At 44.1% G+C, this 25534-nt stretch overlaps 1 protein-coding gene across 1 annotated transcript in view; it reads right to left on the reverse strand.

Annotated features, from left to right (window-relative positions):
- Positions 1–25534, reverse strand: part of TAC3 (tachykinin precursor 3) — a 76333-nt gene that overhangs the window by 4351 nt on the left and 46448 nt on the right. Inside the window, exons 2-4 of the mRNA XM_040422379.1 lie at positions 9697–9799; positions 5305–5337; positions 12–65 (exon numbers count right to left, since the gene is read on the reverse strand). Of these exons, the coding sequence (XP_040278313.1) occupies positions 12–65; positions 5305–5337; positions 9697–9799 (190 nt within the window). The remainder of the gene's footprint in view (positions 1–11; positions 66–5304; positions 5338–9696; positions 9800–25534) is intronic.

Raw genomic sequence — 25534 nt, forward strand, 5'->3', positions numbered from 1 at the left:
TGGAGACGTACCTGTCTGTAGATTCCTCTTCCCCATTAAACCCACGAAGAAGTCATGCATGTCTCCTGGAAGATGCAAATGGAAATACTTTTAAAATAAGAAAACTCTCATTCGGCCGGTGTCACACACAAGGGCCCCTAAACACATGATTTTGGAACTGAGGTTTTTTTTACCACTAAAAAAGCCAGAATAACCACTTGCGTTTTCTTTGGTCATCTGGGTTTTTTTACGTGTTTTTTTTCTAGTGTTTTTTTTCACACAGTGACATAGATTAACTAATGTGCCTGCATCTAGAATATTGAAAAAGTGACGCATATTGGTGCAATTTTGACACTATTTGGAGCAACTAGGGATTCTGCACTTTTTCGTTCGACTATGGCGCAGAGTTTAGCAGAAAAGGGTTGTAGCCTAATATGTGTCCTGAAGAAGCCCATGTCCTCATCTAGATAATGATTTACAGCATCCAGCAGCCTTTTCTGACTGTTATACACTTCTCAACATTGAAATTATGACACCAAGAAGGAAAAGTTGTGGTATTATGGAAATCACAGGATCGATAGACATGTTAGGCTACTTTCACACTAGCGTTCGGGGCTCCGCTTGTGAGCTCCGTTTGAAGGGGCTCACAAGCGGCCCCGAACGCATCCATGCTGCCCTAATGCATTCTGAGTGGACGCGGATCCACTCAGAAAGCATCAGTCTGGCAGCGTTCAGCCTCCGCTCAGCAAGCGGACACCTGAACGCTGCTTGCAGCGTTCGGGGGTCCGCCTGGCCGTGTGGAGGCAAGCGGATCCGTCCAGACTTACAATGTAAGTCAATGGGGACGGATCCGTTTGAATTTGACACAATATTTCTCAATTTTCAAACGGATCCGTCCCCCATTGACTTTCAATGTAAAGTCTGAACGGATCCGTCTGAAGCTACTTTCACACTTAGAATTTTTTCTACAATATAATGCAGACGGATCCGTTCTGAACGGATTCCAAGTCTGCATTATATGAGCGGATCCGTCTGGGCAGACCCCAGACGGATCCGCTCTGAACGCTAGTGTGAAAATAGCCTTAATGATATGCAAATTATTAAAAAAATGGAAACAAAATATTCAAAATATCTCGATGAATTCAGTATCGGGTATGGGTGCAGAAATACATTCATTTATACGCCTTTGCATGCTATCAGTTAGGTTTTTAATGGTTGTCTGAGAAATCTTCTGCCATGCTGAATACACTTGGGCACGCAAATCATCAAGATCCGCTGCTGGCAGCTCCCTTTGCAATTGCTGACCCATGACATCCAGATGTGATCAATGCTGCAGGCCATGGCAGCATGTTTAGCCCAAATAGGCTGCTCACAGTAGCACAAGCAACATGTGGTTCCACGACCAAATCAACGTAACACTGTTAGTGTACTTGAAATAAAGACTAGAGAGGTACATTATTCCATCCTGCACCATAATCCTGGGAGCAGGACCAGTATGACATTACCTAGTAAAGGCCTCTTTATTGGCGAATTATATTTCAGATGTGATCAATGGGAGATAAGTCCAGAGATGCTGCAGGCCACGGTAGCATGTTTAGGCCAAGCAGGCTTCTCACAACAGCATAAGCAATATGCAATACTGTCCTGTTGAAAAACGGCTCCTGGGAAACTTTAGAGAATTGGCTGTACCATTGTGTTCCATGACCAAAATTTCTGTAATGCCGAGCTGTTAGTGTACCTGAAATGAAGATTAGAGGGGTCCGGCTACCATACATTATGCCACACCAGACCATAATCTAGGGAGCAGGACCAGTGTGAAATTTCCTTGAAAGGGCCTATTTATGGTGTTGCCCACATGGTCTCCAAACAAATCTCTGGCCATTATTGCGACAAAAGCAGGAGTCCTCTTTGAAGAGAATAGACCTCCTTTGCTTGCACTAGTGATGAGCAGCATAGGCAATATTCGTTTTTGCGTTATTTAGCAAATTTTGGCTTAATCATCGCCATAAAGTCGCAAATTCTATAATTTGTGATCTCCAGTTATTATTTTCTTGATTGCGAAAATCGGCAATGTAATATGCGCGTATTGCGCGCGCAATACAGGCGTGGCTCACTTTTGCTACATTTTTCAAGCTGCTAGAAGTTTCCTGAGACTGGAGAAAATGCACAGTACAGTAATTCCTATCACACTACCTAACACCTTGCACTGCAACCTATCAGCTACACTATATCACTATCTAACCTACACTGACTATCTCCCACTAACTATCTGTATTATATATATGCGCTAACTAACTATCTAATGTAATTAAATAAGGATCCAGATGACTCAGCAAAGCACAGAACACAGCAATGACACTGTTCTCTCTCTCTCAGAACTGCAAAAAATAGTGAACAGAAAATGGCTGCTGCGGAGTTTCTTATACACTGCTCAAAAAAATAAAGGGAACACTTAAACAACACAATGTAACTCCAAGTCAATCACACTTCTGTGAAATCAAACTGTCCACTTAGGAAGCAACACTGAGTGACAATCAATTTCACATGCTGTTGTGCAAATGGGATAGACAACAGGTGGAAATTATAGGCAATTAGCAAGACACCCCCAATAAAGGAGTGGTTCTGCAGGTGGTGATCACAGACCACTTCTCAGTTCCTATGCTTCCTGGCTGATGTTTTGGTCACTTTTGAATGCTGGCGGTGCTTTCACTCTAGTGGTAGCATGAGACGGAGTCTACAACCCACACAAGTGGCTCAGGTAGTGCAGCTTATCCAGGATGGCACATCAATGCGAGCTGTGGCAAGAAGGTTTGCTGTGTCTGTCAGCGTAGTGTCCAGAGCATGGAGGCGCTACCAGAAAACGTGGAGGAGGCCGTAGGAGGTCAACAACCCAGCAGCAGGACCGCTACCTCCGCCTTTGTGCAAGGAGGAACAGGAGGAGCACTGCCAGAGCCCTGCAAAATGACCTCCAGCAGGCCACAAATGTGCATGTGTCTGCTCAAACGGTCAGAAACAGACTCCATGAGGGTGATATGAGGGCCCGAAGTCCACAGGTGGGGGTTGTGCTTACAGCCCAACACTGTGCAGGACGTTTGGCATTTGCCAGAGAACACCAAGATTGGCAAATTCACCACTGGCGCCCTGTGCTCTTCACAGATGAAAGCAGGTTCACACTGAGCACATGTGACAGACGTGACAGAGTCTTGAGACGCCGTGGAGAACGTTCTGCTGCCTGCAACATCCTCCAGCATGACCGGTTTGGCATTGGGTCAGTAATGGTGTGGGGTGGCATTTCTTTGGAGGGCCGCACAGCCCTCCATGTGCTCGCCAGAGGTAGCCTGACTGCCATTAGGTACCGAGATGAGATCGTCAGACCCCTTGTGAGACCATATGCTGGTGCTGTTGGTCCTGGGTTCCTCCTAATGCAAGACAATGCTAGACTTCATGTGGCTGGAGTGTGTCAGCAGTTCCTGCAAGACGAAGGCATTGATGCTATGGACTGGCCCGCCCGTTCCCCAGACCTGAATCCAATTGAGCACATCTGGGACATCATGTCTTGCTCTATCCACCAACGTCACGTTGCACCACAGACTGTCCAGGAGTTGGCAGATGCTTTAGTCCAGGTCTGGGAGGAGATCCCTCAGGAGACCGTCCGCCACCTCATCAGGAGCATGCACAGGCGTTGTAGGGAGGTGATACAGGCACGTGGAGGCCACACACACTGAGCCTCATTTTGACTTGTTTTAAGGACATTACATCAAAGTTGGATCAGCCTGTAGTGTGTTTTTCCACTTTAATTTTGAGGTTGACTCCAAATCCAGACCTCCATGGCTTGGAAAATTAGATTTTCATTTTTTTTATTTTTGTGTGATTTTGTTGTCAGCACATTCAACTATGTAAAGAACAAAGTATTTCAGAAGAATATTTAATTAATTCAGATCTAGGATGTGTTATTTTTGTGTTCCCTTTATTTTTTTGAGCAGTGTATATTAAGGGGTAGGCAACTTTCCTATTGGTTGCTAGGGATGTTGCTAAGCTCTGACAAAGATATTGCAGCCTTCACATTGGCCCACAAGCAAGAAGCAGTGAGGGTACTGATGAAAAAAAATCTAGAATATTTGTGATTACGAAGATATAGCACTATATATTCTACATCTTCGCAAATTCTCGAAGTGCCGATATTCACGATAAAAATTTGCGATTAGAATATTCGCGATCAACACTACTGTGCACCATGAAAGCCTTTTAGAGCGGTCGCATGAGGTAAAATGGAACATCTGTAGCTGGATGTCTGTCTCCTAGCCTAATGTTGAGCAAATTTATTCTGATGAATGGATCACTACATGTAATTCTTCTAATCAAATGATCTGTCCATGCAGAAGCTCTCCTCTGTACATCTCTTGCTGACATTCTAGTTCATCGTTTTTCTTCCAACCACCGGGACAAGCAAGGTCGAACAGTGGCATCCTGGCCACTCTGCCAGAGTGATAAACCAAGGTCTCTCAGTTCAAGGATTCTGTCCCTCTTCGTTTGCCACAATGGCGATAACTGGCATGTTGACGAACAGGAGGCAATGCACAATCATCCCACATGACTTGATCTAATTTTTAAGGTTTGATGTGGCTAAAAAACTTTGCTTTCAATGTGGAATTTATGCCATTTCCACATGCCACAGATTGGAACTAGGTGCTTGAAAATGTGATCATCTGCAGATCTTAGCGACACCTCCTACTTCTTCATTTTGCAAAACCTTATAGCTTGTCCTTATTGATGTTGCTATTTCAACTTTGAGGAGTGCATGGAAAAACTTAGGGGCTCATTTATTCAAACCAGTGTTTTAGAGGCCGTTCTTAATAAAGCCCTGCACTGGCGGTACATCTGCGGGCCCGTCTCCTTCCTTCCCACGCCATGGCCACTTTTTTACACCTGGAGTGAGAGGGGAGAAGTCACAGATTGTGGCGCAAAGGACCTTTGTGCTGCAATCTGCAACCAGAAATACACCTAATTTAGTTTATTTGTCTTAGTTATCTGCTTATTTTTCTTAACTCTTCATTTTCTCTTATCTTGGGATGACATTTTGGGGCTTTGGAACCCAGTACTAGTTTTTCATAGAATTATGGACACAAATTACAAGGGTTTTGATCTGTAAGGCTCAAGCTTCATATCATATGAGAATGTCCTGGTCCCGAACTAGTTGAGACAAATAATAAAAGTGTTATTTATAGCACACATTAGATTCCAATGTGATCTGATTGCTTGGATGCTTTGGACAGTTTCTCCACATGTTGTCTATTCTGTTTTTATAATATTCTGTATCTTACTTACTTTTTAATGGCAATGAGGCAAATTCCTTGGAATCTATAAAATAACAAAACAGTTTTAGGTTTAAGGAATCACAGTATTCAATATACATTTCTATATCAAGATGTCACTGGAAAGGTTTATTACCCCATGTTTTCATCACACCTGCTGCTCACATCTGCTTCCTGCCCGGCTGCTCTTTACACCCAACATAACTGCTATCTATTATGTATAAATGTTACTTGTACTGCATTCTACGCCCCATTACCCAGCACTGCTATCTCCCTGGAAGTCTTATGAATAAACTATAGTAAAGTGATATTAATAACACATGCACTCTTTTTTTTACAAGACAACCCATTTTGACAAATATAACATTATTGCATTCTAGTTTTAACTATTTCAGCTAATTTAAAAAATATATATATATTTTCAAAATCTAACATATCCCAACTGGTGTTGTCTGATTGGGGCCTATAAAGCATGGGACACCAATACATTGGATATAATCCATATTTGAAATGAGTGTATTGATTCTATTTGTAAGCTAATCACATTCTAGCTGAATTTTGAAAAAATGGTTTTTGGTGGTTCAATTCAGGCAAATTTTGGGGTGAGAAAAAAAGTAAGCGACAAGAGAGAGAAATATGAGTACTAGGTGACTTTAGAGTGACCAACACACATTTTCAGGACAGTAGGAGCACTTTTGACTTGGGTAGGATCGATTCAGACCAGAATTGAATCAGTCAACTTGCTGGCTGAATTCAACCCGAATATAAATTTGAGCATTTCGCTCATCTTCAATCCTTATTTATGGTCATTACTGAAATGTCAGAACTCATTTTGCTCAGAAATAAAAATAGTAACATAGTTTATATAGTTTATAAGGCCGAAAAAAGACATCTGTCCATCTAGTTCAGCCTGTTATGTAACATACATTACTAAATAAGGCTACACATATAAAAACTGTGGTCATCTGGTTCAAGATGCCTTTCTTAGTGGTCCTCAGTTGGAGGGTCAATCACAATCAGGGGTACACCACCAATGAGGCCAGGTGAGGTGATCACCTCAGAGAGCGGAAGGCCGATGGGCAATGAGCGCTTTAAATGTGGCATAGGGGTTAGGTTAATAAATTGCCATTGGGGAGGGGCACCGTTTCAGGCATCGCCTCAGGCAGCAGAAAGGTTAGGTGCACCCCTGATCACAATATAATACAATCAGCTGACAAATAAATGTGTAGCAATAAGGCTTCATTCACACGTCCGTGTCACACGGTTCGTGAGATACCGGACTGGCATCCTGCTTAGTGCAGGAGCCACGGCATCATTGGTTGCTATGGCGCCGGGCGCTTTGTGTCGCCGCCGCAGAACAGTAATACACTCATATAGATCATACGAGTGTATTACTGTACTGCTGCAGCGCCACGTCGTCATAGCAACCAATGATGCCATGGCTCCTGCACGGACCATGGTATCTCACGGACCATGTTACACAGACGTGTGAAAGAAGCCTAAAGGAGTAGTCTACTAGTCTAGGAGTAGTCTACTACATGAAAAAAGCTGTCTCAGAGGCTGCACATGCTGTAAAAAATAGCAGAATTACACTCACCGATCCCCCATTTCTGCTATTCTGACAGCACAGGGTCTCTGCTGCCTCTGCTCAGCCTACCACTGGCTGCAGCAATGATCTGCCTCAGCCAGCGATTGGCTGAACCACATTCACAGCCATTTCCTGTCATCTTGAGAAGAGGAGCAGCCGTGACTCTGGCATTGTCAGAATAGTAGTGGTGGGGGATTAGTGAGATGAGTATAAGCATGGTTATTGTTTTACAGCATGTGAAGTCCCTGAGACAGCTTTTTTCTTGCCTTGGAATACCCCTTTAAAGGGGTTGTCCAGGTTCAGAGCTGAACCTGGACATGACCCCATTTTTGCCCAGGCATTCCCCCTGATATGAGCATCGGAGCATTTCATGAATCGCGCAGGGCAAGGGCTTTTTTGGGATTTTCAGTGACGTCACTGGCACTAATTGGAGGGCTTTAGCGCTGTTCTAGCCTGTAAAAAACTCCCGCCTAGCAGTGTAAAAAATATAAACAAGCAGCCCTTGCCTTGTAAGATACAGCACAGGGCAAGGGTTAGCAGTGGTGTAGTGTGGGAGGGGCCGGGGGAGGCATTTCCCTGGGCGCAAAATTGCAGGGGTCGCCAGCAGGGCCGCACCGCCAATTAGGCGAGGTGAGGCGATTGCCCTGGTGACAAGTGGGGGGCAGCAGGGCACAGGGAGATGAGTGCTTCCATTGTGGAAGCGCTCATCTCCATAGTCATCTGTATCGCCGTCCTCAGGACAGCGATACAGATCGATGCTGCGGGGCAGGGGAGGAAGAGGCGTCTCCCTTCCCCATTCCTCTGATAGGCTGCAGGCACTAGGTCTGCAGCCTATCAGAGGCCGGTACAGGGGGCGCGATCACATACTTTAGCCGTACAGTGCGAGACACAGGCCGGAAGAGGCCTGCATCGCATCGCTCCCAGCCTGTTGGAGGTAAGCATGTTTATTATTTTTTTACATGGTACAATACAGGAGAGGAGCGCTGTGGCAGCACTTGTTACTGGCCCATGATTGGGGGGGGCATCTATGGGGGGCACTTCTTACTGGCACATGATTGGGGGGGAATCTATGGGGGGCACTTCTTACTGGCACGTGATTGGGGGGAATCTATGGGGGCACGTCTTACTGGAAAATTTTTGGGGGCATCTATGGGGGCACTTCTTACTGGCACATTATTGGGGGGGCATCTATGGGGGCACTTATTACTGGCACATTATTGGGGCGCACTATGGGGGCATTTTATGGGTATTTTATACTTGCAAATTATGGGGGACATAATGAGGGCATCTACCGGGGCACTATATACCTGTATGGGGCATGTTATACTGGTACATTATGGGGGGGCACTAGGAGGTAGGCGGTATAGGAGCTCTATGGGGGCACTTTATAGGGGTATTTAATACTGGCACATTATGGGAGCACTATGGGGACATTAGCATTAAAAGGGGGTATTTTTTGCACTAGCACACATTATGAGTGGGCATTTTTGTACTGTCACATTATAAGGACAATTATTACTACTGGGGGGCATTATGGTGGGCTTTATTACTACTGGGGGTCTATGGGGAACATGATTACTAGTATGGGCACTATGAGAGCATTATTACTTCTGGGGCACAGTGGGGACATGTTGGGGGCACTATTACTGTGGGGGCACCTTGGCACAATATCACCTTACCACAATTATTTTTGGGGGACGTTATGTTTACACTATTAGTGTCAGGGGCACTATTTGCTGGGCACAGTTATTTTAGGACACTGTGTGCCAATAATTATTGAAGGGGGCATTATCTGTGTGGTACTAGTATTATCAGGGGGTTTATCTGTTTCTGCAGTATAATATTGAGGAGAACAGCGGCACAGTATTGGGGGTGGTAGGATGATTTGTCCAGAAGATGGGAGGATGATGGAAAAGTAGTAAACTAAGATTTTTTTTTGTCAAACTGCAGAGACGAGAAATGGCTGAAAAATGGTGGTCTGGTCTGAAGGTCTGAAAGGAGAAGATGGGGAAAGAGAACATCTACATCAAAGGAGACATCACTGGATGTAAGAGGTATGGGGTGCTGTATTACCCTGTATGTTCTGTAGTGATGAGAGGGTGAATATAGAATTTGGCCCACACTGTAGCAGCCTGGCCCCAGACTTTAGGTCACACAGTGTGTGTTCTGAATTCTGGGGGCTCACACACACCTATCTACTACATTATCTGTACTCAGAGAGTTTCCACTATGTTATCTGTGGTGTTACGTATGACTGCAAGTGATATCTACTACATTTTCTGTAAAAAGGAACGTGGCCATAGGTTGGGGGGGGGGGGCAATACTTGGCTTGCCCCGGGTGCTGGCAACCCACGCTTCACCACTGCATCGGAGCATATCAGAGGGGCTCTGAACCCGGACAGCTCGTTTAAAAACAACTTTTTTCTGTCTATTATATTGTATGTATAGGACTGAAATAATGAATTTCATGGATAACAGTTACTGGTAGAAGGGCTGCCTAGGTGAAGAAGGGTTTATGTCTGGGTTCAACCCTGAACTTGTTTGTTCTTGTGGGTATTAAGCCATTGACAGAGGAGTCCGAAAATTGATTTCCCCCCTCTCCCACTGAAATAAAATTGCATGCTCAGAGCCTTCTACTAATGGGGTCTACGATTAAACCAGACCAAGGACAACATATGCAAGAAGTCTGCATGTTCTCCCTGTGTTTGTTTGGGTTTCTTCCAGGTACTCTGATTCCTACTGACTGGTTATTTGATTGGTGTTATATGAGTAACTGGAAATATAATAAATTAATAAATAAAATTCACTTTAATTTACCAGAGTTTCTTCTGCCCATAAGTCCAACAAAACCATCATATGAATCATCTTCATAGAACCTTTTCAGAAGTGATGCTGGCATTTTGTAGACATCTAAAGATTTCTGATAAAAAAAAAAAGCATTAACGATTTATATTTACTTGTAAATCCCAGGAACGGCATATCAGAGAAACACAATAATGAATAAACAGGAACCCTAGATGCAGCAATGGCAGTGACAATCACTTTCATGGCCTATATAAGGTATGTTAAGATGATACAATGGCCTTTTCCTGCTGCTTCCAACTAGACAAGGTTAGAGTTGCATGGAAAAGTCTCCCCTCTCAGTCCTTCTCTCTTCCAACAGCTGCTTTGATGGTCTATTTGTAATGCTGGTAAAAGGAAGAGATTACATGAGAAATGTTCATTAAAGGGAACCGGTCACCTCCAAAAAACATCCCAAGCCGGTAGCAGTACCTGAGAGTAGCCAGCAGCATGTTTGTAACGATCATTTTCTTCCTGCAGGCAGATGAAGCAAAAGCTATAAGAACGTTCTTTAATCCCCTGCCGGCGCGCTTCTCTAGTCAGGCTTGAAGTCACGGAGACAGCGGCCTCCTTGCTTCAAGTCACGGTAACCACGACCCCTTCCCTGCCCCTTTGCTGTGATTGACAGCACTTATGCACAACAGTTTGGCTGGCTTTGCCGAACAGCCGGCTGTCAGTCACAGCGAAGAGGCAGGGAAGGGGGAGTGGTTACCGTGACTTGAAGCAAGGAGGCCGCTGCCTCTGTGACTTCAAGCATTTGTGGAGAAGCGCGCCGGCAGGGGATTAAAGAACGTTTTTACAGCTTTTGCTTCATCTGCCTGCAGGAAGAAAATGATCGTTACAAACACGCTGCTGGCTACTCTCAGGTACTGCTGCCGGCATGGGATTTTTTTTGGAGGTGACAGGTTCCCTGTAAGCCATCAGAGGAGGTATGTGTGTTTATGTATGTTTGTGTGTTGTTGTCCTTCACCTAGCTGATAGAGCTGCCGAATCTGATATAAACCCATTAGGGCAATGCTCCTGTTTCTGATGGCATTTTCTGCCTTTCAGGAATGAAGTTGTACTCATACATTAGAGCTAGGGAAGGCAGCAACATTCTGGGTACACAAACCTCCCTTCTGCATACATTAATAGGAGGGACACGACCACATGAGACAAGTCTGAAAGTAGGAGCAGGTTGCATATTATGAACTCTGACGATAAATGAAGGAATGAAGATTGCATGCTAAAACTTAAAATATGTGTTTATATATAGAAAACTGACATTAAAGTATCCCCCTAGCTCTCTAACGCAGAAAATTCTGTCTTTAGCGTCTGCTGAATAGTGAAGATGACTAACTGTAATATGCAGAGGCAGGTTTCTAAACCTGCCTCTCCTCTCTCTGCCCCAATGATTGCCTCCCTATATGTGTAATAGTGTTGAGCGAGCATGCTCAGCCGAACTGCTGTTCGACTTGAGCATCGCTATGCTCGGCACATCGGAGTGCTCGGCCGAATACTGCGGGTGCTCAAGTACAATTTAATACAATGAAAGTCAATGAGAGACCCGAGCTTTAAACCAGGCACCCCCTGCTCTGAAGAAGAGAGGGTGTCTGTTTCACAAAAAAAAGGTTAGAAAATTGATGGAAACCCCATCAAAATGGTTTGGAAACATCATTAAGAGGATGGCTGGATGTGTCTTGGACTCCTATTATCTACAACATACAATAGACAACCACACAAAAGCTATATGTCAAAAGCCAGGTATATGCAAGCCATCAATCTATCCATGAGACAGATAACAGGTTGAGTCAGCATACCTTACAATGGCAGCCTTGTGCACTCTGAGACATTCCAAACCAACTCTCATCTGACTGAGAGCCAGTAAGCCTGTTGGATAGCTTGGGTGGACCTGCACACTTAGATCAATATCATTAGGGTGACAAAAAGTTTTCTGATTGTCCTAACTTAATATTCAATAACCTTTCTATACAGTTTTGTCATGTAAAAACTCATTTGCATGGGCATATGGGAAAGACATGCAAATGAGCAAAATCTGTCTTGTTTTTCAGCTGAAAAACCATTTGCATGAAAAATTTGCGATCTACACTACTCATGAACAGTGCCATCTATTGGTTTCATAGTCTTATGACAAGACTATTAGTCTTGTCATAAGACTATGAAAACAATAGATGGTGCTGTTCATCTTGTTGGGGCACACTGCTCAACAGAGTCCACACACCGTGTAGCACTCAGCCTATAATAGCCTGCGCTAACACTGAGGGGTATATCGGATTGCTGCTATCATTCACACATCTTCTAGCACTTTATCTGCGGTAATATAAGCTTGCTAGGGTGTATCTGAGGACTATTGCCCTGCTTGTAATGACTCATGAACATCTCCATCTATTGGTTTCATAGTCTTATGACAACACTATGAATCCAATAGATGGCACTGTTCATGAGTAGTGCGGATCGCAAATATTCTAATCACAAATTTTTATCGCAAGTTTTCCATGCAAAAGGCTACACTAATAGTCTTGTCATAAGACTCATAGGCTAATAGTCTTGTCATAAGACTATGAAACCAATAGATGGCGCTGTTCATGACTCATGAACAGCACCATCTATTGGTTCCATAGTCTTATGACAAGACTATTAGTCTTGTCATAAGACTATGAAACCAATAGATGGCACTGTTCATAAGTAGTGTAGATCGCAAATTTTGCATGTCTTTCCCATATGCCCATGTTTATGCAAATGAGTTTTTACATGAAAAAACTGTATAGAAAGGTTATTAAATATTATGTTAGGACAATCAGAAAACTTTTTGTCACCCTAATGATATTGATCTAGGTGCGCAGGTCCACCCAAGCCATCCAACAGATCTGAAGTAACTTTGAGGCTTACTGGCTCTTAGTCAGATGAGAGCTGGTTTGGAATGTCTCATATTGCACAAAGCTGCCATTGTAAGGTATGCTGACTAAGCATGTAATCTGTCTCATAGATAGATTGATGACTTACACATACCTGGCTTTTGGCATATAGCCTTTGTATGGTTGTCTATTGTATATCATAGATAATAGGAGTCCAAGATTCATCCAGCTATCCTCTTAATGCTGTTTCCAAACCATTTTGATGGGGTTTCCCTAAATTTTTGACCTTTTTTTGTGAACCAGACACCATCTTCTCTTCCAAGAAGGGGGTGCCTGGGGTCCTTCCATTCACTTCAATTGTGCTCGGGTGCTCGGTAGAGCACATGAGCATACCAATGTGTTCGGCCAGAGCACACGAGCACACAAACACTTTGTTGCTCGATAAACACTAATGTGTAATATAGCTTGCTAAAAATCTATGTAGCACATTTATTAATTCTATAAATGGCATACACTTAGACAAACTGTCTACACCTGCACCACATTTCTCACAGTGGCGCATACTGGATGATGAATTTGTTGCATGGCTAGACATTTTTTGTCTAAATTTATTCTACCTATTGCTTAGCTTAGTTTATTACAGAATTTTACTTCAGTATAATTGTGCAATTTTGGCACTAAAAGATGCCCCTTTCCCATCAAGCCAAACTTATTTTGACCATTAAGCCATACCCCCTTCCTGAGCTAGGTGCAGATAAATTCTCAAGACGTGCCTAATTGTGTCACATTTTGGCACAAGGTGTACTCATGTTAGTAAATGTATTCAAATGATTTTACAAGGTTCCTGGCATATTCCATTTGCTCTCAATGCTGATCACGGTAGCTCACCCCTTTATCTTTCCAGTGTATCCCAGTGTATTGATTAGTATAATTTGTGAAGCTCTGAGTCACTAAAGAGGGTCTCTGTCTGAACGCAGTGAATGTTCTGACTGAGAAAGTCAATCAAGGCCATTTGTCATGCTAAAAGTCCAAATAATGGAGGAAGTTAAAAAGCCAAGACAGGAAGAATACATGGAGTGATTTCATCCATTATATCTAGAAAACCATCCACCTGTTTAGTGCAAAAAAATATAAATACAGGGATTATTCACATACAGTGCCCCTTCACTTTTTTTGTATTTTGGTGCCTCACAACCTGGAATTAACATGGATTGTTTGAGGATTTGCATCATTTCATTTACAGAACATGCCCACAACTTTGAAGATGTTTTTTTTTTTTTTTTTTTTCATTGTAAAGCAAACAACAAATAGGACAAAATTACAGAAAATGTCAATGTGCATAACTATTCACCCCCCTAAAATCAATACTTTGTAGAGCCAGCTTTTGCGGCAATCACAGCTTTAAGTCACTTTGGATAAGTCTCTATGAGCTTGCCACATCTTACCACTGGGATTTTTGCCCATTCCTCCCTTCAAAACTGCTCCAGCTCCTTCAAGTTGGATGGTTTGCGCTTGCGAACAGCAATCTTTAAGTCTGACCACAGATTTTCTATTGGATTGAGATCTGGGCTTTGACTAGGCCATTCCAACACATTTACATGTTTCCCCTTAAACCACTCAAGTGTTGCTTTAGCAGTGTGTTTGGGGTCATTGTCCTGCTGGAAGGTGAACCTCTGTCCTAGCCTCAAATCATGCACAAAGTTGTATAGGTTTTGCTCAAGAATATCCCTGTATTTAGCACCATCCATCTTTCCCTCAACTCTGACCAGTTTCCCAGTTCTGGCTGCTGAAAAACATCCCCACAGCATGATGCTGCCACCACAATGTTTCACAATGGTGTTCTTTGGGTGATGTGTTTGCGCCAGACATAGCGTTTTCTTTGATGGCCGAAAAGTTCAATTTTAGTCTCATCAGACCAGAGCACCTTCCTCCATACATTTTGGGAGTCTCCCACATGCCTTTTCGCAAATTTGCAACGCTTTTTGTTTTTAGCAGAAAGTAATGGCTTTCTTCTGGCCACTCTATGGAGCTTACGGCTTATTGCCGTCCTATGTACAGATCCTCCAGCCTCTGCTGTGGAACTCTGCAGCTCCTCCAGGGTTACCTTAGGTCTATGTGCTGCCTCTCTGATTAATGCCCTCCTTGCCCGGTCCATGAGTTTTGGTGGGCGGCCGTCTCTTGTCAGGTTTGCTGTTGTGCCATGTTCTTTCCATTTGGTTATGATAGATTTGATGGTGCTCCTGGGGATCATCAAAGATTTGGATATCTTTTTATAACCTAACCTTGACTTGTACTTCTCAACAACATTGTCCCTTACTTTATTTGGCGAGTTCCTTGGTCTTCATGGCAGTGTTTGGTTAGTGATGCCTCTTGCTTAGGTTCTGCAGCCTCTGGGGCCTTTCAAAAAAGGTGTGTATATGTAATGACAGATCATGTGACACTTAGATTGCACACAGGTGGACATCATTTCACTAATTATGTGACTTCGGAAGGTACTTGGTTGCACCAGTGCTTTTTATGAGCTTCCTAAAAAAGGGGGTGAATACATACGCACATGCCAATTTTCAGTTTTCTATTTCTAAACAATAGTTTTATTTATATATTTTTCTCATTTCACTTCACCAAACTTAGACTATTGTGTTCTGATCCATCACATAAAATTCAGATTAACAAAACATTGAACTTAAGGCTGTAATGTAACAAAACACAAAAAAAGTCAAGGGGGTGAATACTTTTGCAAGGCACTGTATAGGTTGATGGAAAAAAAATTTAAAATTCAAAGCATCCCTTTAAAATAATAAGCCGTTGTTCGTGAGTCATCTACATTTACAGCTGTTATGTACCAGGCAAGGTTGAGTAATTTTGGGCACAATTACAAATATGCATTCATCCCCATCATAATCTTCCATAAACCAGGGTTAGGACTGCACACCAGAAATTGTCGGATATATCTGCATGTAAACATCTGCATCGCAAAACTTCATTAAAATCATTGAACATTGTCATTGAACAGGACATACATATTGTGAGATCATACAATAAAATTGACAATCAGAACAGTTTCTACAGTATCTGCTCAATGTGTGTAGAAGGCACTACATGGCACTGACATCTTTTTGCCTGCCCTCTATTACCAATCTTTAAACAAGCTGTCTAATATAGGGTACTGTATATATACTGTGGACCAGAATAGAGTCCAGCTCTGAAATCCACTCTTGTGGATTGGGCATCCATGCATTACATGGACAGCCATTTCTTACCATGCAATGCTATATGCATAGCATATGCATGCAAGACTACTGCTGCTGGATTGCAGGGTGGTTATAACCCCTGTCTACGAGCAGTGTTTTATGTGATGAAAAAATGAATCAAGCCAGCAAAGGAGGCAATATAGACAATCACAATACATTACTAAGTTCCTTGTATTAACTTTCTCTACATGATAAATGCCATTGAAGTGAGACAATTACTTTAATTCTTACATGAACTACAACATAACTGTACGTCATTGGTGCAGTGTAAGTTTATGGAGCAAGCTCAAGAACTGACCCTGCTCCATATGCAGAGAGTGTCAGCTGTGGCATGACTGGGATCGGAGATAACACTGAGTATTAACCCCTCAGCTTCTGAGATACTATTTTCTGCTACATATCTCCAGCTCCAGACACTTGACAGATTTTTGGCTGCACAAAATCAGCAACATTTCATGCCGTTATGTCCTCTCCCTCTGCTGCTATCTCAGCTCGGCAGCAGACTCCGGGTGCTGTCAGAAGCAAGTCGGCCATTCGGCTTGTTGGCATGCAGGACCCCCGTACCAATGACGCTGCACACTGGTGCTCCATGATGTAATCCCGACAATTATATAGGACCACCCAGCGTGTGGAGAAACCGACTAGTGATACCAGCCAGCAAGCTATTTAAACCAGGCACTTGCATTAGCAAGTGCCTGTGAATTTCTGTGGCTTTGTGCTCTGCCATTCCAGTACAGAGTTACTTCGTTTCCTGGCTTGATCCTGCTTGTCTGACTATCCTCTCTGGTTTCGACCTCAGCATTCCTCCTGACTATGTTCTGCCTCTGGCATATTGATACTGTCACTACCTCCTGGTTTTAACCTCAGCATTTCTCCTGACTGTGTTCTGCCTCTGGAGTATTGGTTTAGTTGTTACCTTCTGGTGTCACGTTCACTTGTGGGAGGGAAACACCACACCGAACATAGGAGGGAAAGGGGTGAGGGAATAAGGCCTGGAAACTAGGGAAAGGAGATGGACACCTCCTAGTAAAACCTTAATCAAAGTCCTGACTAACTACCAGTATGAAAAGACCCCAGAGGTAGGTGAGTTCATACACAGGAATACCTAGTGCCCTAACTCCACCCTATAGGACCCTGGTACTAATGTCAGGACTGAGACAACGTGTTCCTCCAAAAGGAAGGATGAACAGGAGTCTCCCTCAGGCCTTGATACAAATGACAGGGAAATGCAACACACAAAATAACTCAAACAAAATACAAAAGTGAAAGATAACAAAACTTCAAGTAGCTATGGCAGCACCAGGAACTCAGCCGAGATCCACACACCAGCTATCCACAACTCCAATAGAAGCTATAAACTGCATAGCATAGTGGTAGAAACAACAATAAATAGAGAAGGTTAAATGACCATAATAGCCACACCTGAGGAAAGAAGGTGTGGCAAGCACCAGAAACAACACAGACGTCATTTGATCCAAACGGAAAACATGTCAGATCAACCACGTCTTGCCTGTCTCACCGATCTCCTGCCACCTGTCGTGGGATAGTCCGTGACAGTACCCCCACTTCTATGAGTGACCTCCGGGCACCCAGGACCAACCTTACCCGGATGAGACCTGTGAAAGGCTTTCACCAAACGACTGGCATTCACGTCAGATGCTGGTACCCACATCCTCTCCTCTGGTCCATAACCCTTCCAGTGAACAAGATACTGAAGAGATCTACAGGGAACTCGAGAGTCAATAATCTTGGCGATCTGGAATTCCAAACTGCCGTCCACCATGACAGGAGCGGGTGGCAAGGGGGATGACTCCAAAGGTTCAACATATCTATTCAATAAAGATTTGTGAAACACATTATGAATTTTCAGAGCCTGAGGAAATTCAAGACAAAAAGCTACAGGATTAATAATGGCAGTGATCCTATACTGTATGGACCAATAAACCTTGGACCCAACTTCCAAGAAGGACTCTTCAACTTACTATTTCTTGTGGACAGCCACACAAAATCACACACACTTAGGTCCGGACCATTCATACGTTTACTGTCAGCCACATGTTTATACTTGTTGCCCATATTTATCAAGTTATTTTTAATTTTCCGCCTTATAGAAGACAATGATGACGAAAAACATTCCTCCTCAGGGATACCGGAAGTATCCGAAGCAGAGAATGTGCCAAATTGCGGGTGAAACCCATATGCCCCAAAAAATGGCGACTTACCAGTGGACTCCTTTCTACGATTGTTTATGGCAAACACTGCCAAAGACAAAAACGAGGACCATTCCTCCGGGTTCTCAGAGACAAAACATCTTAAGTAAGTCTCCAGACTCTGATTAGTGCGCTCCGTCTGTCCATTCGTCTGAGGATGAAAAGGAGAAGAAAAAGACAGTTGTACCCTCAGCCGAGTACAGAACGCCTTCCAGAATCTGGACACAAACTGAGTCCCGCAATCTGAGACCACGTCAGAGGGAATGCCATGAAGTTTCACAATGTTGTCAACAAACACTTGCGCAAGTGTTTTAGCATTAGGTAGGCCCGGCAACGCTATAAAGTGCACCATTTTACTAAAACGATCAACTACGGTCTTTCCAGACGAATTAGGCAGATCAGTAATAAAATCCATAGACAAGTGAGTTCATGGTCTGGACGGTATGGACAACGGAAGTAGAGAACCAGAAGGTTGTGTATGTGTCACTTTATCGCGCGCACAGATACTACAAGCCGACACATAGTCCTCAACACACTTACGCAACCCCGGCCACCATAATCTACGAGAGATGAGGTCGGCAGTGGATCTACTCCCAGGGTGTCCTGTAAGAACAGTACAGTGATGCTCCTCAAACACCTTATGACGCAATTCTGATGGAACAAACAATTTCCCAGAGGGGCAAGACTCCAGTGCATCTCCATGAGCCTCTAACACCTTCACCTCTAGGTCAGGGTATAGAGCGGCTATCACCACCCCCTCCGACAGTATCAAAGACTCAAATTTTCAAAATCACCATCTCCAGGAAAACTAGGTGAGAAGGCATCTGCCTTGACATTCTTAACCCCAGGACGATAAGTGACAATGAAATTGAATCTGGTGAAAAACAAAGACCATCTGGCCTGCCTCGGGTTCAGTCGTTTAGCAGACTCCAGGTAAGCCAAATTTTTGTGATCTGTGAACACCATGATTGGATGAATCACCCCTTCTAACCAATGATGCCACTTCTGAAAAACCAACTTAATGGTCAGCAACTCTCTATTACCCACATAGTAACTTCTCTCTATGGCAGAGAGTTTTTTATCGAAAAATGCACATGGGCGCATTTACCAGGTGACAGGCCCTGCGATAAGACTGCTCCTACCCCCACCTCGGACGCGTCAACTTTCACAATGAAAGGTTGTGATACATTTGGCTGCACCAATATAGGGGCAGAAGCGAAGCACTCTTTAACCGCAGAAAAGGCTTGCAACGCCGAATCAGACCACACTGAAACATCGATCCCTCTCTTAGTCATGTCAGTTAAAGGTTTCAACACTGTCGAATAGTTCTGAATACATTTTTTATATCAGTTGGTGAACCCCAAAAACCGCATAAGAGCCTTCAGATTTTCGGGTCGATCCACTACAGCAGGGACTTTCTCTGGATCCATTTCGAAAACCTGATTATGACAGCAGGTAGCCCAAGAATTGCACCTCCTGTACAGCAAAAACATATTTCTTTAATTTTGCGTATAATTTATTATCTCTTAGGATCTGTAACACCTGTCTAGAGTGATCCTGATGAGTCTCCACGTATGGAGAATAAATAAGTATGTCATCCAAATATACGACAACAAACCTCCCCACCAGGTGATGAAAAATGTTATTCACAAAATGCTGGAAAACCGAAGGAGCATTGGTCAACCCAAAAGGCATGATGAGGTTCTCAAAGTGACCCTCTGGGGTATTAAAAGCCATCTTCCATTTATCCCCTTCCTTGATCCTGACCAGATTATATGCCCCCCTTAAGTCCAACATGGAGAACATCTTGTCATCAACAGTCTGGTTAAACAAATCAGGAATCAAAGAAAAGGGGGTAAGGATCATGGACAGTAATCCAATTGAGCTCACGGAAATCCAGACATGGCCTAAGAGTTCAGTCCTTTTTTTTAGCAAAGAAAAACTCTGCTTCCACTGGAGATTTGGAAGGTCTTATGTGTCCTTTAGCCGATCTCTCGGTAATATACTCACTCATGGCCTTTCTTTCAGGTCCAGAAAGATTATGCAACCTAGATTTGGGTAATTTAGCTCTGGGAATAAGGTTGATAGGACAATCATATTACCGATGTGGAGGTGAATCCTGGCATCCACTTTCAGAAAATACATTGGCAAAATCACATATAAAAGACGGTAATGTTTTAGTGGTTAAAGAGGACCTTTCACTAGTTTAAAAACGAAAAACTAACTATATCAGTGGGCAGAGCGGTGCCCAGGGGTCCCCCTGCACTTACTAGTATGTCTGGGCGCCGCTCCGTTCGCCCAGTATAGGCTCCGGTGTCTGCAGCTCCCTCTGTTGTACTGGGCAGAGTTTTTGTATTAGGGTTGTCCCTTGCTGCACCGCTGGCCAATCATAGCGCACAGCTCATAGCCTGGGACTCCGGAGCTGCAGACACCGGAGCCTATACCGGGCGAACGGAGCGGCGCCCAGACATACTAGTAAGTGCAGGGGGACCCCTGGGCGCCGCTCTGCCCACTGATATAGTTAGTTTTTCGTTTTTAAACTAGTGAAAGGTCCTCTTTAAAGCAGAAAAAGATGTATTCAGACAATTGTCAATGCAATAATTACATCAATCCAGAACCTGTCTAGTTTGCCAATCAATAGTTGGATTGTGCTTGCTTAAGCACGGTAAACACAGAACCAACGGAGCAGGGAGACCCTCCAACACAAAACACGGGATGAATTCCTGATGAAAGTCACCCACTCTTAATTGGATGTCATGTACCATCTGAGATAAACACTTCTGAGTTAGAGGTGCAGAATCAATAGCAAAAATGGAATTTTTTTTCTCTAATGCACTTGGAGACAACCCGTGCATACAACGAACTGAGCATCAATCAGGTTCATCCTTGCCCCACTGTCGACAAACCCCTCAATCCCCACAGACTTGGACTATAGCGCCACCTCGGCAGTCAGGAGAAATCGAGTACTACCAGTCAAAGACAAATGCATGTTTGCTGACTCGCCTCTCACCCCTCCAAGAGTCAGATGGGAATTAGACGTCCCCCTTTTTTTTTCTTTTTGAAGCTGAATGCATGGACATACATTGAAAAAATGTCCCTTTGTCCGCAGAAAAAACACACTCCCTTCCTACGACTAATACACTCCAGAAGTAGCTCCCCCTAATTGCATGGGTTCGTCCCCAGACATAAACCCAGGAGTATCTTCACCCGAAGGAAGATGATACGTTATGCGATAGTACTCTCAGCCTTTCTGATAATCCCTGACAAAACATTGTTCCACTCAGCCCACCTCCTAAACTCAGAGCAATAGATCTCAGCAGAACGCTCTCCCTGATGAAGGACACGTAGCTTGGTCTCGGCCAGGGAGGTCCGATCCGGGTCATCATAGATGAGATCCAGAGCTTTGAAAAATTCATCTACCACCCGGAGAGACTGCGATCCAGTTGGCAGAGAAAAAGCCCATGACTGAGCGTCCCCTGAGTGTGGACGTAGCCTAAAATACAATTTACACGCTTCCCTAAACAAAATGAAATTATCACTTCCCCCAGAGAATCTGTCCAGGAGGGCAACTTTAGGCTTGAGACAGGCCTGGTAACCACCACCACTAGGACCAGCAGCCTGTGGTCTCTGGATCTGCAAGACGGTCGTGCGGAGGTCAGCTACAGTACCTCCAAAGACAGCCCCTGCAGCTGTCCGGCCAGTGCAGCAATAGGATCTATGCCTGTTCTGAAATAAACGGTTTATAATGTCATGTTCAGGTGTGGGAGGGAAACACCACACCGAACATAGAAGGGAAAGGGGTGAGGGAATAAGGCCTGGAAACTAGGGAAAGGAGATGAACACCTCCTAGTAAAACCCTAATCAAAGTCCTGACTAACTACCAGTATAAACAGACCCCAGAGGTAGGTAAGTTCATACACAGGAATACCTAGTGTCCTAACTCACCCTATAGGACCCTGGTACTAATGTCAGGACTGAGACAACCTGTTCCTCCAAAAGGAAGGACGAACAGGAGTCTCCCTCAGGCCTTAATACAAATGACAGGGAAATGCAAACACAAAATAACCCAAACAAAATACAAAAGGGAAATAAAATACTTAACTTCAAGTGGCTATGGCAGTACCAGGAACTCAGCCGAGATCCACACACCAGCTATCCACAACTCCAACAGAAGCTATAAACCGCATAGCATAGTGGTAGAAACAACAATAAATAGAGAAAGTCAAATGATCATAATAGCCACACCTGGGGAAAGAAGGTGTGGCAAGCATCAGAAACAACACAGACGTCATTTGATCCAAACAGAAAAATTGTCAGATCAAATCATGTGTTGCCAGTCTCACCGATCTCCTGCCATCCGTGACATCAGGTTTTCACCGGGTTCATCTGACCTTCCTTGCTCTTGTTTCCATTATTGTTGTCTTCCCGTGTGTGTTTTTCCTTTTGTCTTTACTTACTCAGTGTAGGGACTGTTGTCCAGTTGTGGGTCACTGTTTAGGCTGATTGTACAAGTAGGTAGGGAAAGTGGGGCTGGGTGTTTAAGGCTGCATTTACCCTTTAGCAGGGGCGAAGCTAAAAGCTCATGGGCCCTGGTGCAAGAGTTCAGCTTGGGCCCCCATTCCCTCAGTGCTTGTTGGCAAGGGGTAGGGGATCACATAGCCTTCCTGCTACCAGAGGCAAACATTGAAAGGGCACCCCCTCATGCCATATTCTTGACTTAACCCCTTCCCTCCAGCCAGAAATGTAAATTGACCAGCATGCACTTTCTATAATGCCAGCGTCTTATGTGGCACAAGGGTTTTTGGGCCCCCTCAGGCTCCTGGGCCCGGTAGCGACTGCTACCTCTGCACCCCCTATAGCTACGCCCCTGCCCTTTAGTTATGTTTCCTACCGCTAACGTTGTGAGATGAGGAAACAGCACTCATTGTCTGGACATTGTATTTGTGTAAATAAAGTTAAATAATTTGGACCGACATTCTGCTGTTTGGCCACAAGAGGCCGGTGTTATCTAAGCATAGCTAAAAAGGAATGCATTTCTAGATTCATGTGATGATAAAAACTCTCAGGGGGTGGAGTTGAAAAGGCTGGAGAGGAAGGCAGCAGCAGCCATCTTAGGGTGAGCTTGAAAGAGGCATCCAGGAGAATCCCTCGACATCCAGGCATGAGAGCATCCTCCAGGGACCAGAGTTGCAGTCAAGTGGAGCTGATCATTTCCATGACTGATCTTGTCCAAACAAAGGGGAACTGCTGCCAGGAACTCAGATGGGAGCTGAGGAGTAAAGCCACAGACACTGCAGTACCGCACGCTTGCTGGAGAAACCCTTATCCCGTCCACAATCACCAGCTCATAGAAAGCAGACCCGGGTTGGTAAGACTAATCGTGTATACATTTCATACAGTTTTAGCACCTAAGATCCTAGAGACTGAGACCAGGCGTGTAGTTAGTTAGGTTTGCTGTTTGTGTCAGGCCACAAGTATTGTTAACTGCTCTTAACAAGGACTTCACGTTTTAAAGTGTCAGTTCACACCTGAGAGCTGAGAAGTTTTAGAACTAATTCAAGCCAGGCTGGTGTATTCAGGAAAAACACTATAGCATGTGCTGTTTAACCAGTTGTTGGTGGAGGGAATTGTTATAGCATGGAATAAGATTGTAAGATGCTGTGCTATACTGAAGGCTGGCCTGCACTACACACCCAACAATTGTTCCTGATTCTAGGGTAATAACAGGTAAGGCATGGCTGGTCTACTTGAGCAGCCAGCAGGTAAATTTACTGCTAATACCTCCAGCATCCACCGGAGGGTGCAGTGCTGTACAGCACAAGGGTCTCAGCCTCCTGACTGGGTGTATGTAAATGTATTTGTGTGTTACCAGCATCTGCGGTTGCGTTCATGACCACGTTTAAGTAAAAAAATACGCTTTTGGCAAAACTGGGGTTTGAGTTGCTTTCCTCGTTTGCGACTTTGCTATATCCTGGGGAGCCCACCCCGGTACACGCCTTACAACATGACAAGGGCATCTGTCAGCAGACTTGTACCTACGGCTGACCTGTTACATGTGCACTTGGCAGCTGAAGTCATCTGTGTTGGTGCCATGTTTATATGTGCACACATTAATGAGAAAATGAAGTTTTAATATATGCAAATGAGCCTCTAGGAGCAATGGGGGCGTTGCTGTTACACCTAGAGGCTCCGCTCTCTATCCAACTGCTACGATCTCTCCACTTTCATTGACAGGGACAGGTATGATCATGTTTTCTCTGCCTGGTCCTGTCAATTAAAGTGCAGAGGGCCTGGCAGCTGCAGAGTTCTGTCCTTCAGCTATAAAGATCTGTATTTAGCTGCCTGTTCTAAGGTTTTGAAAGTGGTTTACAGTGAAAGCGCCAGCTAACATCAGCCCTGCATAGAGCTGGCAGCTGAGTGGTGTCCTCCACATGTTGGTACACAACACTGAAATTTACAAGTAGCGGCAAATGATTTGCTTCATACTGGTGCTCTGACATCTCCCACCAAGTCCTCTATTCTACCAGTGTGAAAGGAAGTGCAGCTGGTGTGTTCAGAACACTGGGTAGTGTTCTTTTCTACATATTGTCAATCCATTTAAAGGGATTTTCCAGTTTAATGTAAAGTTCTGGACCTTCCTAATGTCCACTTTCTGGGTACTTGTGACCAATTTGTATGTAAGATAAATATATAGCAATTGCTAATATAGCCTTGGTTGATATCCTGCGCCATTTGCTGTATTTCATAAGCCAGGCACCCTTGTTAGGCAAATGTTTTGTGCTGTCCGCATAGAGGTCCTGTCCATAAGATGGCCGCTGATGGAGGGTCATGTGATCAGACAAATCATCTCCATGTGATGTCTCCATTCAAACACACTGCACTTGCACTAAACTCCTAACAGTGCAAGTACAGATGGCAGGTGCAGTGTATCTCGACATAGGAGACCTTCCATCAGCAGCCATTTTATGGACAGGACCTCCATGTGGACAGCACAAAAGACTTGGCAAACAAGGGGTCTTTTATACATATACCCCTCAGATGCCACATTCATCGCTAATCGTGGCATCTGACATTAATATTAAGATCTATAATAAAAAAAATAATCTAAAATCATATTTACCTCATCCATTTGATTGTGAAGAGCCCGCCGCCACCATCTTGATTCAACATCCAGCGTGAAATATTCAATCAAGATGGCGGTGGCTGGCTCTTCGCGCTCAAACGGATGTGGGGAGTATGATTTATTTATTTTTTTACCCCATTTCAGGCAAAATCGATTTGTTACCACGAAGCACAAGGGAATTTGGCTTCACGGCGAATCGAATTTTCCCTGAGTCCACACATCGATTCGCTCAACACTAATTATAGTCATACATGGCGGGTTTCGTCTTATAGTTTTGGAGAGAAAACTTTGGGTGAAGTAGGTTTCATCACTGAGCAGAGTTCGCTAGGGTGGTAATGGTCAGGGATGGGGTCAAGGCTGTTGCTGGGCCTGGGC

The sequence above is a fragment of the Bufo bufo genome, chromosome 3 (genome assembly GCF_905171765.1).
Source record: "Bufo bufo chromosome 3, aBufBuf1.1, whole genome shotgun sequence".
Lineage (NCBI taxonomy): Eukaryota > Metazoa > Chordata > Amphibia > Anura > Bufonidae > Bufo > Bufo bufo.